This window comes from Stenella coeruleoalba, assembly GCF_951394435.1.
Source record: "Stenella coeruleoalba genome assembly, chromosome: 3".
NCBI lineage: Eukaryota > Metazoa > Chordata > Mammalia > Artiodactyla > Delphinidae > Stenella > Stenella coeruleoalba.
Window position 1 is genome coordinate 109,714,786 of NC_137148.1, and position 13,902 is coordinate 109,728,687.

The 13,902-nt window shown below is 37.1% G+C and overlaps 1 protein-coding gene across 2 annotated transcripts in view; it reads right to left on the reverse strand.

Annotated features, from left to right (window-relative positions):
• KIF3A (kinesin family member 3A) overlaps positions 1-13,902 on the reverse strand; it is an 85,431-nt gene that overhangs the window by 25,583 nt on the left and 45,946 nt on the right. For both annotated transcript variants that reach the window (XM_079917438.1, XM_079917437.1), the window contains exons 5-9: positions 10,783-10,888; positions 6,514-6,653; positions 5,690-5,887; positions 5,211-5,385; positions 176-274 (exon numbers count right to left, since the gene is read on the reverse strand). In XM_079917438.1, coding sequence (XP_079773564.1) covers positions 176-274; positions 5,211-5,385; positions 5,690-5,887; positions 6,514-6,653; positions 10,783-10,888 — 718 coding nt within the window. The remainder of the gene's footprint in view (positions 1-175; positions 275-5,210; positions 5,386-5,689; positions 5,888-6,513; positions 6,654-10,782; positions 10,889-13,902) is intronic.

The following is a 13,902-nucleotide window of genomic DNA, read 5'->3' on the forward strand; positions in this document are numbered from 1 at the left end:
TAGGAGGAAAAAATAATGCAAAGTTAACCAGGTATATGGCATACTTCCTCTGTTCTAATTGCTACCACAATTAAAAATGGCAAAATAAAAGTCATGCACTCGACAGCCTTAGGAATGTTAAACCATCATTAGGCAGCAATCTCATTTAATTTCCAGAACACTAAAATGAACTTACCCCTTCTTTTTTTCCTTTTCTCTCCATCTTCTCCAACCTCACCCTCTTCATCATCATCCTCCTCTGACCCACTGATATCAGAGCCTGATATTTCTTCCCCTTAAATAGAAATTTAATACAATGATGTTTATTCTGTGCCAGGTCACTGGCTATTTAGGAAATGCCTATATAAACTTTCTTCATTAAGTTTTTGTGCCCTAAACAAACCTTATTTTAATATTCCTAGACAGTATATCAGATATGCTAACCTCAGAAACAGATACAATGTACACAGAGGCTTTATCTTTAAAGTTCCTAAAGAGAAGTTAGATTCTGATCCATTTAAAATTTCAAATTATTAGTTTAAGTACAGTTCTAAATGTTACATGTTAGAGTTATTATTTCAGTCTTTAAAAAATATGATCATTTTTGGGGAGCATTTTCTTAGTTTTCTGTTTAAGATTTTAAATTCATTCAACCTGTTTATTTTTTTAAGGGCCATAAAACTGTCATCGAACACAATGATCCCACTTTTAGGACTATATCACATGAAGTAATTCAAAAGAAGAAGAGCTTATTTGTACACAAATATGTTAACTTAAAAAAATCAAAAAAAGGGATTAAGCTAATATTAATGCAAATCAGTGCTATAATACCTTCAAAGTAGTTATTTAAAATTACTACTGTCCATATATGAAATATCTAAGAAAACAAAAGTAACTGGGGGAGGAGTAAAATATACACTAATCATAATATAATATTTGAACCTACAAATAAAAGATGGAAAGAAATCACAGAGTCTCGGGAGAAGAAATTCATTAAACATATTTTGTTCTTTAGGCCTAGAAACAATGACACCCTGGTAGCAATGAGCACACCTAATGCCTAAATCTTGGTTTCTAAATACCATTCTCCAATGAAAGGAGCCAGGGAGAAATAAATGATTTTAAGGCCAGGGTAGGGAAAATAAAAAAATGAGCTCTAAGCATCTGTGGTGCCAGAAAGTGAGGAAGTGCTCAAAAAACAAGTAAACAAACAAACTGATGGGAGCATGTTGACAGGATATATGAACTACCCTGAAGGAACTCCTAATGGCCAAAGCTGGAACAATCTGAACAATAAAATAAATAATATTATTGTATTATAAACCCACAGACTAAAATAATTATCCATGAGTCCATATTGACATAAAAAATACTCAAATAAACAAACAAGTAGGGGAGAAGAGACTGCTTTTCCTTACAGTAGAATTCCAGACACTCCAAACACTAAACATTAGAAGGAACAATGGGAAGAGAATGTCACCATTGAGCAAATGCACAAACTACTGTTGGATGCTAACATTAGTGGAAGAAAGTATGATGAAAAACAGGACCTTTGTATAGTCTCAAAGAATTTGGTTGGCCAAAAGGTTCATTCGGCGGGTTTGCAAAGCAGAAACAGAGACACAGATGTAGAGAACAAACATATGGACACCAAGCGGGGGGTGGGTGGCAGTGGGATGAACTGCGAGACTGGGATAGACATATATACACTAATATGTATAAAATAGATAACTAATAAGAAACTGCTGTATAAAAAATAAAATTTAAAAAGTAAAAATATAAAACATAATTTAACAAAAGGTTCATTCGGTTTTTTTCCATAAGATGGCTCTAGTAGCACTTAGCTGTCTTTAACTTCATTTGAAACAATTTTGTTAGATTGTATGTGACAGCTGTCACATCAACGTGTATTTAAAAAAAAGACTTATCAAAGCTGGTGAATTTTTGTGTACCCATTTTAATATTGAAGATGGAAGAAAAAAAGGAACATTTTTGGCATATTATGTTTTATCATTTCAAGAAAGGTAAAAACGCAACCGAAATGCAAAAAAAGATTTGTGCAGTGTATGGAGAAGGTGCTGTGACTGATCAAATGTGTCAAAAGTGATTTGTGAAGGGTCGTGCTGGAGATTTCTAACTGGATGATGCTCCACAGTCTGGTAAACCAGTTGAAGTTGACAGCAATCAAATCGAGACAGTAACTGAGAACAATCAACGTTATACCACGCAGGAGATAGCCGACATACTCAAAACATGCAAATCAAGCGTTGAAAATCATTTGCCCCAGCTTGGTTATGTTAATCGCTTTGATGTTTGGGTTCCACATAAGTTAAGCAGAAAAAAAAAACACAACTTCTTGACAGTATATCCTAATGCGATTCTCTACACAAATGTAATGAAAACATTCCATTTTTAAAACAAATCGTGATGGGCAATGAAAAGCGGATACTGTACAATAATGTGGAATGGAAGAGATCGTGGGGCAAGCTAAATGAACCACCACCAACCACACCAAAGGCCGGTCTTCATCCAAAGAAGGTGATGTTGTGCATATGGTGGGACTGGAAGGGAGTCCTCTATTATGAGCTCCTTCCGGAAAATCAAACGATTAATTCCAACATGTACTGCTCCCAGTTACCAACCGAAAGCAGCACTCGATGAAAAGCATCCAGAATTAGTCAACAGAAAATGCATAATCTTCCATCAGGATAACGCAAGACGGCATGTTTCTTTGATGACCAGGCAAAAACTGTTACACCTTGTCTGGGAAGTTCTGATTCATCTGCCATATTCACCTGACATTGCACCTTCAGATTTCCATTTATTTTGGTCTTTACAAAATTCTCTTAATGGAAGAAATTTCAATTCCCTGGAAGACTATAAAAGGCACCTGGAACAGTTCTTTGCTCAAAAAGATAAAAAGTTTTGGTAAGATGGAATTATGAAGTTGCCTGAACAATGGCAGAAGGTACTGGAACAAAAGGGTGAATATGTTGTTCAATAAAGTTCTTGGTGAAGATGAAAAATGTGTCTTTTATTTTTACTTAAAAACCAAAGGCACTTTTTGGCCAACCCAATATCTCTCCACAAGGTACATATTAATTACAAAGGAAATAATAAAATAGTAGATTTATAGTGGAGAAAATTTGCAGAATAATTATGAGAAAACTATAAATAAATACAAATTGAGGAACATTCTACAAATACATGACCAGTACTCTTCAAAAGCATCAAGATCATGTACAACAAATAAAGACTGAGGAATTGGAGACTGGTGGAAACTAAACAGACATGACAACTAAATGCAATGTGTGATCCACAACTGGATCTTGGACTAGAGGAAAAGGGCATTAGAGAGAAAACTGTCAAAAGTCTAGTAAGGTCTGTGGATTAGTTAATAAGTTTGTACCACTGTGAATTTCCTGGTGTCAATAATTGTACCATGGTTATGTAAGATGCTAACATTAGGGGAAGCTGGCTAATAGGTATATAAGAACTCTCCTTGCTATTGTGAGTTTTCTATAAGTCTAAAATTATTTCAAAATAAAAAGTTAAAAAATTATGCTTTTAATGTTTCTGCCTATTTTTTAACTGTTTTTCTGATTAACTCTATTAAATGGATTATAAAAACAATATGTCCTAAGAGCATAAATAAAATGAAATTTATTAAAAATAAAGTCAGCATTACCATATTATCCAGCAATTCTACCTCTGGGTATATACCCAAAAGAACAAAAGAATTGAAAGCAAGGACTCAAACAGGAATTTGTACACCACATTCATAGTAGCATTATCCACAATAGTCAAAAGATAGAAGCAACCCAAGTGTCCATCAACAGATGAAGGTATAAACAAAACATGGTATATACACACAATGGAATATTATTCAGTCTTAAAAAGGAAGGAAATTCTGACACATGCAACAATATGGATGAACACTGAGGACATTATGTTAAGTAAAATAAGCCAGACACAAAAGGAGACATATTATATGATTCTACTTACATGGGGTACCTAGAATAGTCAAATTCATAGAAATAGAAAGAACAGTGGGTTACCAGGAACTGAGGAAGAGAGAGGGATGGGGAGCTAGTGTTTAATGGGTACAGAGGTTCATTTTGGGTTGATTAAAAAGTCCTGGAGATGGATGGTGGTGATGGTTGCAGAATAATGTGAATGTACTTAATGCCACAGAACTGTACACAAAAATAGTTAAAACGGTAATTTTTATGTTATGTATATTTTACCACAATAAAAAAATGTAAAAAAAAGGGTCAGCAAAATAAAGATATGAACTCAATATTAAGAAATCTAAGAAATTTTACATCTTTAAAACATACTGACTATAAATACCACCTAGTGGTCACATTTAAAATACCAAATTCCATTATCTAAGAGGCAGCTCAATTACTGCTTTTCCTCAATAATCTTACTCAAATTTACTGAATCAGCACCTTCTCCAAATATTTGTGATGTTGGCATCTCTGGATTTCATATCTGATCTAACCAGTTTCCCCACAGACTGAAAAGAGGCAATTTCAAAGCCCTTTATTCACCTGGTATGCAAAGGAGCCCTATGCCAGTTAGTTCTTAGCACGAAGATCCAGGAAGTCACTGACTGCCTAATGATGGTTGGTAAATTTCTCGCCCTAATGAATAAGGTCTTCAAATTTTCTAACCTTCTGACATGATATCTTGTTAGAAAAGAATTTCCAAAATAGAATCTCATGTTCAAATTTAAACACGAAAGCATATTTTCAAGGCCATGCAATGAATTTTTACTTAAGAGTAAACTAGGTTTACCCATGACTCTCTGATTGCTTTGTTTACTTCAAATAATAGTGACTGATACCTATCACAAAGAACTCTGGTCATTTTCGCTAAATACATGTATGGTAGAACTTGCTCTTATATAGAGACAAATAAAAATTCATTATTTAATAAGTGGACATATGGAATCTTTACAAAAGACCATGGGGACTGAGATGGAGGTTTAAATTAAATGAATTTTTTTTAAAAAATCAATACACAAATATTATATAATTCTACTTGAGCTTAATATGGAAATGTTAAAGTATGTAAGTATCAATTTACCTTGCAGAAATATTCCCTTAAATATCAATGTTAGAGGTTCAGAGAATTTTTAATAGGTGGCTTTTTATTAGAACACTTACTGGCTAAACAACACGTTTTTAGCCAACATTAAGATTAATATTTTGAGAAAATGTTACCTTCTTCAAGCTTTTTTTTCAGTTCTTCTATTTCTTTCTGAAACTGACGAAGCAAAGCATCCTTTGGATCTTCATTAATTCTAGCTTTATTTTTAATATTCTTAGCACGATTAGCATACCGCAATGTACTGATGGTTTCATCATAATTGTAATCTGCTGGTCCAATATTTGCACACTGTTGAATTAGGAATACAAAACGTTTTACACTTGACACAAATTAATACTACCATTATGAACATATCAAAAAGAATTCTGGAATATATTTCCATTCCAGTCTTCCTGAAAAAGAGGGCACCACCACATAGGCTTCCAAACAATACAATTATAGACTCGCACACATGGTGTACTAGAAAAAATAACTCCAAATTTTAAAAAGTAAAATAATCAATAGTTTTTTAAATGTTATGAATATTAACTACTGGCATAAGCAGGAATCTTAAATTTTCCTGATGATAACTATACGACCAATTAAGTCTTACCATCATGGTTTTTGAATTTCCTCCTAAGGAATCCTGAAGAAGACGAGTCAATTTAGAGTTACGATAAGGCACATGAGTGCTTTTTCCATCAACCAAGGCAGAAATAACATTACCAAGGGTAGAAAGTGAAAGATTGATTTTTGTAGCTTCTTTCAGGCGCTGCCCAGTAGCTCCAGTTTTTGCTTGTCTTTCTGAACCCTTACAATAAACAGAGACAGAAGTAAAGCTAAAATTAAAAATACAGAATATTCTTCCCAAAGTTAAAAAAAGTATTTTAACGGTAAAAGATCTAATATATCTGGAATTCACTTCAAAATAATACTGGAAGGGAAGAAGTGGCTGAGGGTAGAGATGAAATAGGACTGGCCATGAACTGATAATTGCTGAAGTTGGGTGATGGGTACATGAGAAATCATTATACTATTCTATCTACGTTGTATAGGTTTGAAATAGTCCATAATTAGTAGTAAGTTAAGGGGACTTCCCTAGTGGTCCAGTGGCTAAGACTCCACACTCCCAATGCAGGGAGCCTGGGTTCAATCCCTGGTCAGGGAACTAGATCCCACATGCCGCAACTAAGAGTTCGTGTGCCGCAACTAAAGATCCCGCATGCCACAACAAAGATCGAAGATCCCACGTGCCACAATTAAGACCCGGCGCAGACAAATAAATAAATAAATATTAAAAAAATAATAATAAGTTAAACACATACACAGGTAAAACTTAAAAATTATATAATCACTCCTTTTCACTTGAATTATTATTTATTTATAAAATAAAAAGAAATCACAAGAGTTATTCTTAAGTAGCATCCTGTTACTTACAGCAAGATCTACAAGATGGAGCTTCCCCATCCTGACATGCATGTTACCATCAACGCCTTTTTCACTGCATTCTATAGTAATTGTAAAGATGGCATGGGAACGGGAACTATGTTCATTCATATTAGTTGCACCAACAGAACCTTGAATAAAGGGAGGAAATTATTTAAAACTATAACAACAGGGAATGCCTTTAAAAATAATTAAATATCCAGAATACTGAATTTCATCAGAGCCAAAAGCCAGAGAGCATGGCTAAAACATAAAAACTTAGGTATATTTAGCCATTATTAGAAATTTCTGACAATTTATGTTGATAACAAAAAACTGTATTTTTTTCACATGAAAGAGGGGATTTGAGAACAAAATACTTAATTTCAAGTATTGCTGGCTTAAAAAATTAACTAATTTACATAAAAAATACATGTTAAATAATTCAAAAAATTAACTGCTGTTTCAGCTGTCTCTAAAAAGTATTATTGATATGTTCTGGGAATCAACCACAGGAATACTTGCATATATACATTAGATGATACAAAGATATTCAGGGAAGAACTGTTTACAACAGCGAGAGATCAGAAACAACCAATATGACAGTGGTTAATCAATTATAGAATAGTCACACTATGAATTACTAAGCAGTCTTTTTTAAAAAAAATAAGGCAGATCTGAATGACATGGAAAGATACCCATAACATATGAAAAAAAGAAAGGAATATAGAGCATAATCCCATTTCTGTAAAACAAAAGCATCCATTCAAAATATGCTAAGAATCTGAGTGTGTATAAATATTTTACATGAATATATTGTGCAAACAAAGAAAAAGATCTGTTTTGTTTTTCACAATAGGCATGTATTGGGTGTTTTTTTCTTAAATTCCAAAGTATTTTAAAAGCAATATGTTAATTTCACCCAATGCCAAAATTATTTTCCTACTATATTCATGTAGAGCTTCTCCATGTGAGCTGTGATTTTACAATTTAAACATTAAAAGGGTACTCTTTATTAGCAAATGGCTATATTATAAGTCAGATAACTAGAAAGTAAATTGCACTGGTAAAGAAAAGTAAAGCCCAATGAAAGAAGGTAAATGGAAAATCAGTGAGGGAAAATGCAAGGATCTGTGATTCCATACTATACTTTTCTGTTTTCTTTTAAATCAAGTTATGAATTTTTAAAATCAATTTTCTCCAAAAATATAAAAAACTAATAAATCTGACACCACTTCAAATCATCTAATCAGATGTAACACACTATACATATTTCCACAGAGTAGTAGGTCTTATTTTACCTTGTTTTTTTTCCGCTTAACATTATCTCCTACATATATTTCCATGTAAAAACCAACTTGAAATTTTTACTAAAATTGAGTTATTATCTTACTGGGAGATATTTGAGGTTGTTGCCTATTTTAGTTCTTCATAAGGGACACTAATACGAGCATCTTTGAGTAGATACCTTTCTTTCTCTTTAGAATTATATCCATGGGAAATATTTTCCAAACTGGAACTACCTTATGAAAGGATAGGAATAGTTTTATCACTATGTGATTATCAAAACAAGCTATAGCAGTGTTTTTCAGTTTGGAGTGGGAGAGAAAGTGTAATTTGAAAAAGTCATATTAAATATTTTAATACCCATTGTTTTTGCAATATAAGTAAAGCATGCTATTTATGATTGTGATTTTTCTATATTTCCGGTTATGAAAACAAAGCAATGCAACAGATGTTACGTCAAAAGTGACCTACACTGAACTTTACAATCCCTAGGAGAGAACAGCTTGCAGCAATCAAGTAGACTAAATGATCCAACCTAACACACTGCATAATGGAAATAAAACATTTCCATAGCTGTAATTTTTGTCAAAATATTTATTTTGGAATAAAAAATTAAATTTTTATGTTTTTCAGGGAGGTACAGAAAAACTTATCCCAATCCTTCTCTTCCCCACCCCCCTCGTCCTTGGCAACCACAAGTCTGTTCTCTGTACCTATGAATCTGTTTCCATTTCATAAATGTGTCCATTTGTGTTGTATTTTAGATTCCACATATAAGTGATATTATATGGTATTTGTCTTTTTCTTTCCGACTTAATATGATAATCTCTAGGTCCATCCTTGTTGCCACAAATGGTATTATTTCATTCTTTTTTATGTCTGAGTAATATTCCATTGTGTAATATTCCTTCTTTATCCATTCATCTGTCGATGGACATTTAGGTTGTTTCTATGTCTTGGCTATTGTGAATAGTGCTACTATGAACATAGGGGTGCATGTATCTTTTCAAATTATAGTTTTGTCTGGATATATGTCCAGGAGTGGGATTGCTGGATCATCTGGCAACTCTTATTTTTAGTTTTCTGAGGAACCTCCATACTGTGCTCCATAGCGGCTGCACCAATTTACATTCCCACCAGCAGTGCAGGAGGGCCCTCCCCTGCAGCTAAACCTTTAATTCTTGAACTCAATCTATTTGTTAATGAAGACTATTTTCCTCTCTGCTATCTTAGGTGTTCAAATCTCTTTACCTTCCTTTCATTTTATTTCTCTCATTAGAATTTTTTCATTTTTCCTTAGACAAATCTCACATACTAAGTTAAATTAATTCTTAGGTAGTTAATGGAAGGTTTTGGTCACTATTGTGAATGGAATCTTATGTTAAAAATTTCTTAAGTTAAATAAGCAATACATGAACATATTCCTGGTATAAAAAAATACAAACATACAAAAAACATAAAGTGAAAGCTCCCTATATCCCTTTCCCCCAATCTTATTTCCCCTTCACTAAAGGTAACCACTATTAAATGTCCTTTCATTTTGTATTTCACATACATACATGTGAACACACACACAAAATACCCAAATATGTAGTTTGATAATTTGGCTTTTTTTATACATGAGATGATGCATTACATACTGTGCTAGTTAGCTTTCTTTTTCCCTTAATATATATCTGGAAAGTCTTTTGGGTCTCTACATGTAGATTTAACTCACTGTTTTGTTGTTTTTTTTTTACAGCTCCAATATAGTCCATAATATTTTTGCACCATAATTTATATAACCAATTTTTTATTGACAGTTATTTAGGTTGTGTCAAACTTTTTGCTATTACAAGTAATGCTGTAATAAGGTATTTTTTTGTTTACACCAAAAAATATTTTTCTAGAATATATATCTACAAATAGAAACAGTGGGTCAAAGGAATGCATCCTTAAAAATTTCAACAGATACAGTTATCCTGCCCTTCAAAAAGGCTGTATATTCCCATCACCATTGCCCATTTCCTTAGAGCCTCACCCTGGATATCCTTTCATCCAAACTGATGGGTAAAACATCTCCCATTGTTGTTTGAATATGCATTTTCCTGATTACTTGTGAAGTCAAACATCCTTTCATATACTTACTGCTGTGTATAGTTCTTCTATGAATAACATAGTCATAAACATCTTTTGCTCATTTTCCTGTTAAAATTTTGGTATTTTTCTATTATTTGGTTTATAAGAATACAATTGAATTTAAAAAATTTTTGCTTTGTTTCCTTGAGTTTGCTAGATTTTTAGTCTAGTCACAAAAATCTAAAAAACAAAAAAAGGTTATTTCCTATGTTCTCTTCTTTCACCTCTAATCTCTAATTGCTGTTAGTAACATCATTAGTACTAGGCCTGGGGCATCAGCAATATTGCTGAAACTTTTTATTCTTTAGAAAAAACTTGAAACAATTACTAACAAGAATGCCACTTTATTTAATTTTGTTTGCTTTTCTTGTCAACAAAAGGGAGGCATTATACTGCCTGGTTAATGCTGACTAATGGTGTAGATTCAAATGCTCACTCTGCTACTTAAGTAGTATATGACCTGGACAATTTACTTTAAGTCTCAGTTTCCTCATTCATAACATAGGAATTTAATACCTTCATAGCCCATTTTGAGGATTAAAAGAGATCATTCTTATAAAGCATTTGAACAAGCACTTGCCACACAGTAAGTACTCAATAAATGTTACCAATATTATTATTACTAACAAGAGACAGCGATATGAGTCTCAAAGATATAGCACTATTGCTAAGTAACAAAATTTTGGTCAGCATGGAAAGCAATCTGTGATATCTTTCATTCATATATGCTTTCCACATAGTAAATAGTCAAAGAGGAAGGGTTTTCAAGAAACCTAAAAATCCAATCTTTACGGCGCAAAATGCCATACCAGGTTTGCTTCTAAAAGAGCCTACTCCACACATAAATGTTTAATCACAATTAAGCACTATACTTACGATTTTTGTGGCCCAGTGTCATAATTCTATCCATATCATCAGCATTATTTACCACATAAGCTGATAAATCCTTGATATAAACTCCCACATCAGGTCTTTCTTTAACCTAAAAAAAAAAATCATACAGACTTTACACATATATCCATAATTCTTCCACAGTTATTTATTGAATATCTACTACATGTTGGACACTGTGCTAGAGAGTGAGGATACAGTGATGAACAAGGTAGACAGTTTCTACACTAGTGGGGGTAACAATCTACAGGGAGAACATACAAATGAATAATTACACACACAAATTATTTTATTTTATTTTATTTTATTTCAATTGTGATAATGCCATGAAGAAAAAAAAATATAGGAAAGTATAAGAATACAATATAGGGACTTCCCTGGTGGCGAAGTGGTTAAGAATCCACCTGCCAATGCAGGGGACACTGGTTCGTGCCCTGGTTCAGGAAGATCCCACATGCCACAGAGCAACTAAGCCTGTGTGCTACAACTACTGAGCCTGCACTCTAGAGCCCGCGAGCCACAACTACTGAGCCTGTGTGCCACAACTACTGGAGCACCTAGAGCTCATGCTCCACAACGAGAAGCCACTGCAATGAGAAGCCCGCGCACTGCAACAAAGAGTAGCCCCCCCTCGCCGCAACTAGAGAAAGCCTGTGAGCAGCAGTGAAGGCCCAATGCAGTCAAAAATAAATATTTATGAATAAAAAAAAGAATGCATTATAGACAGACTTAAGCTAGTGATGCAGGGACAGGATAAGTTCCCCAAGATGATGTTTAAGCTAAGACTTGAAGAAATAGGAGGTAGACAATCTGTGTTAGAACAACAGGAAAACACTATGTGCAAGAATCCTGAAATGAGAAAAAAACTAGGTTTTTCTGTTTTGTTTAGTTTTGTTTTGCGGTACATGGGCCTTCACTGCTGTGGCCTCTCCCGCCGCGGAGCACAGGCTCCGGATGCACAAGCTCAGCAGCCGTGGCTCACGGGCCCAGCCGCTCCGTGGCATGTGGGATCTTCCCGGACCGGGGCACGAACCCATGTCCCCTGCATCGGCAGGCGGACTCTCAACCACTGCGCCACCAGGGAAGCCCGGTTTTGATTTTTTTTTAGTATTCAGTAAGAGTTTATTGTGCACAAAAGAACAGTTTGTGAACTGGGAATCTTCAAACTCAAAACCAATGTGAAGCTCAGAGGCATGACATAACAGGATGACTTAGGAAGTGAAAACCAGGAAGTTGTCTAAACGAAGACAGAGGTTGCCTCCTCTTAATCAGTCACTTGGAAGTAAGGCCAGCCTGGCTTGGGAGCTCTATGAACATGACCCGGGGAGGCAAGTAGTGCAGGGGCTGCGTTCCAGGAGATGTGAGCTCTGGTCCCAACAACAGCTCTCAACCTAAAAACTAGGTATTTTAAAAAATAAAAACCAACGAAACAAACAAAAGCCAGGGAAAGAGTAGGTGGCAGGGGGGGAAATAGGTGGGATATCTGGCTACAGAGGTAGCCAGATAAGATTAAGAGGCAGAGATAAGATTAAGAATACTGACATCTACGCGTGGAACAACTCCTACGGAGCACCTACTGAACGCTGGCAGAAGACCTCAGACCTCCCAAAAGGCAAGGAACCCCCCACGTACCTGGTTAGGGCAAAAGAAAAAACTAAACAGAGACAAAAGGATAGGGACGGGACCTGCACCAGTGGGAGGGAGCTGTGAAGGAGGAAAAGTGTCCACACACTTGGAAGCCCCTTCGCGGGTGGAGACTTCGGGAGGCGGAGTGGGGGAGCTTGGGAGCCGCGGAGGAGAGCACAGCAACAGGGGTGCGGAGGGTAAAGCGGACAGATTCCAGCGCAGAGGATCGGGCCGACCGGAACTCACCAGCCGAGAGGCTTGTCTGCTCGCCCGCCGGGGCGGGCGGGACTGGGAGCTGAGGCTCCGGCTTTTGTCGGAGCGCCGGGAGAGGACTGAGGTTGGCAGCGTGAACACAGCCTGCAGGGCGTTAGTGCACCGCGGCTAGCCGGGAGAGAGTCCGGGGAAAAGTCTGGACCTGCCGAAGAGGCAAGAGACTTTTACGTCCCTCTTTGTTTCCTGGTGCACGAGGAGAGGGGATTAAGAACGCTGCTTGAGAGAGCTCCAGGGACGGGCACGAGCCGCAGCTAAAAGTGCGGAGCCCAGAGACAGACATGAGACGCTAAGGCCGCTGCTGCCGCCACCAGGAGGCCTGTGTGCGAACACAGGTCACTAGCCACACGCCCTTCCGGGGAGCCTGTGCAACCCGCCACTGCCAGGGTCCCGGGATCCAGGGACAACTCCCCCGGGAGAACGCACGGCGCGCCTCAGGCTGCAACGTCACGCCGGCCTCTGCCGCTGCAGGCCCGCCCCACACTCCGTGACCCTCCCTACCCCCCGGCCTGAGTGAGCCAGAGCCTCCGAATCAGCGGCTCCTTTAACCCCGTCCTGTCTGAGCAAAGAACAGACGCCCTCCGGCGACCTACACGCACAGGCGGGGCCAAATCCAAAGCTGAGCCCCTGGGAGCTGTGAGAACAAAGAAGAGAAAGGGAAATCTCTCCCAGCAGCCTCAGAAGCAGCGGATTAAAGCTCCACAATCAACTTGATATACCCTGCATCTGTGGAATACCTGAATAGTCGACGAATCATCCCAAATTAAGGAGCCCTGTGGATGAAAGGCTCTTGGTGCTGCAGCCAGGAGTCAGTGCTGTGCCTCTGAGGTGGGAGAGCCAACTTCAGGACACTGGTCCACAAGAGGCCTCCCAGCTGCACATAATATCAAACAGCAAAAATCTCCGAGAGATCTCCATCTCAACGCCAGCACCCAGCTTCACTCAACGACCAGCAAGCTACAGTGCTGGACATCCTATGCCAAACAACTAGCAAGACAGGAACACAACCCCACCCATTAGCAGAGAGGCTGCCCAAAATCATAATAAGTCTACAGACACCCCAGAACACACCACCAGACGTGGACCTGCCCACCAGAAAGACAAGATCCAGCCTCATCCACCAGAACACAGGCACTAGTACCCTCCACCAGGAAGCCGACACAACCCACTGAACCAACCTTAGCCACTGGGGACAGACACAAAAAACAA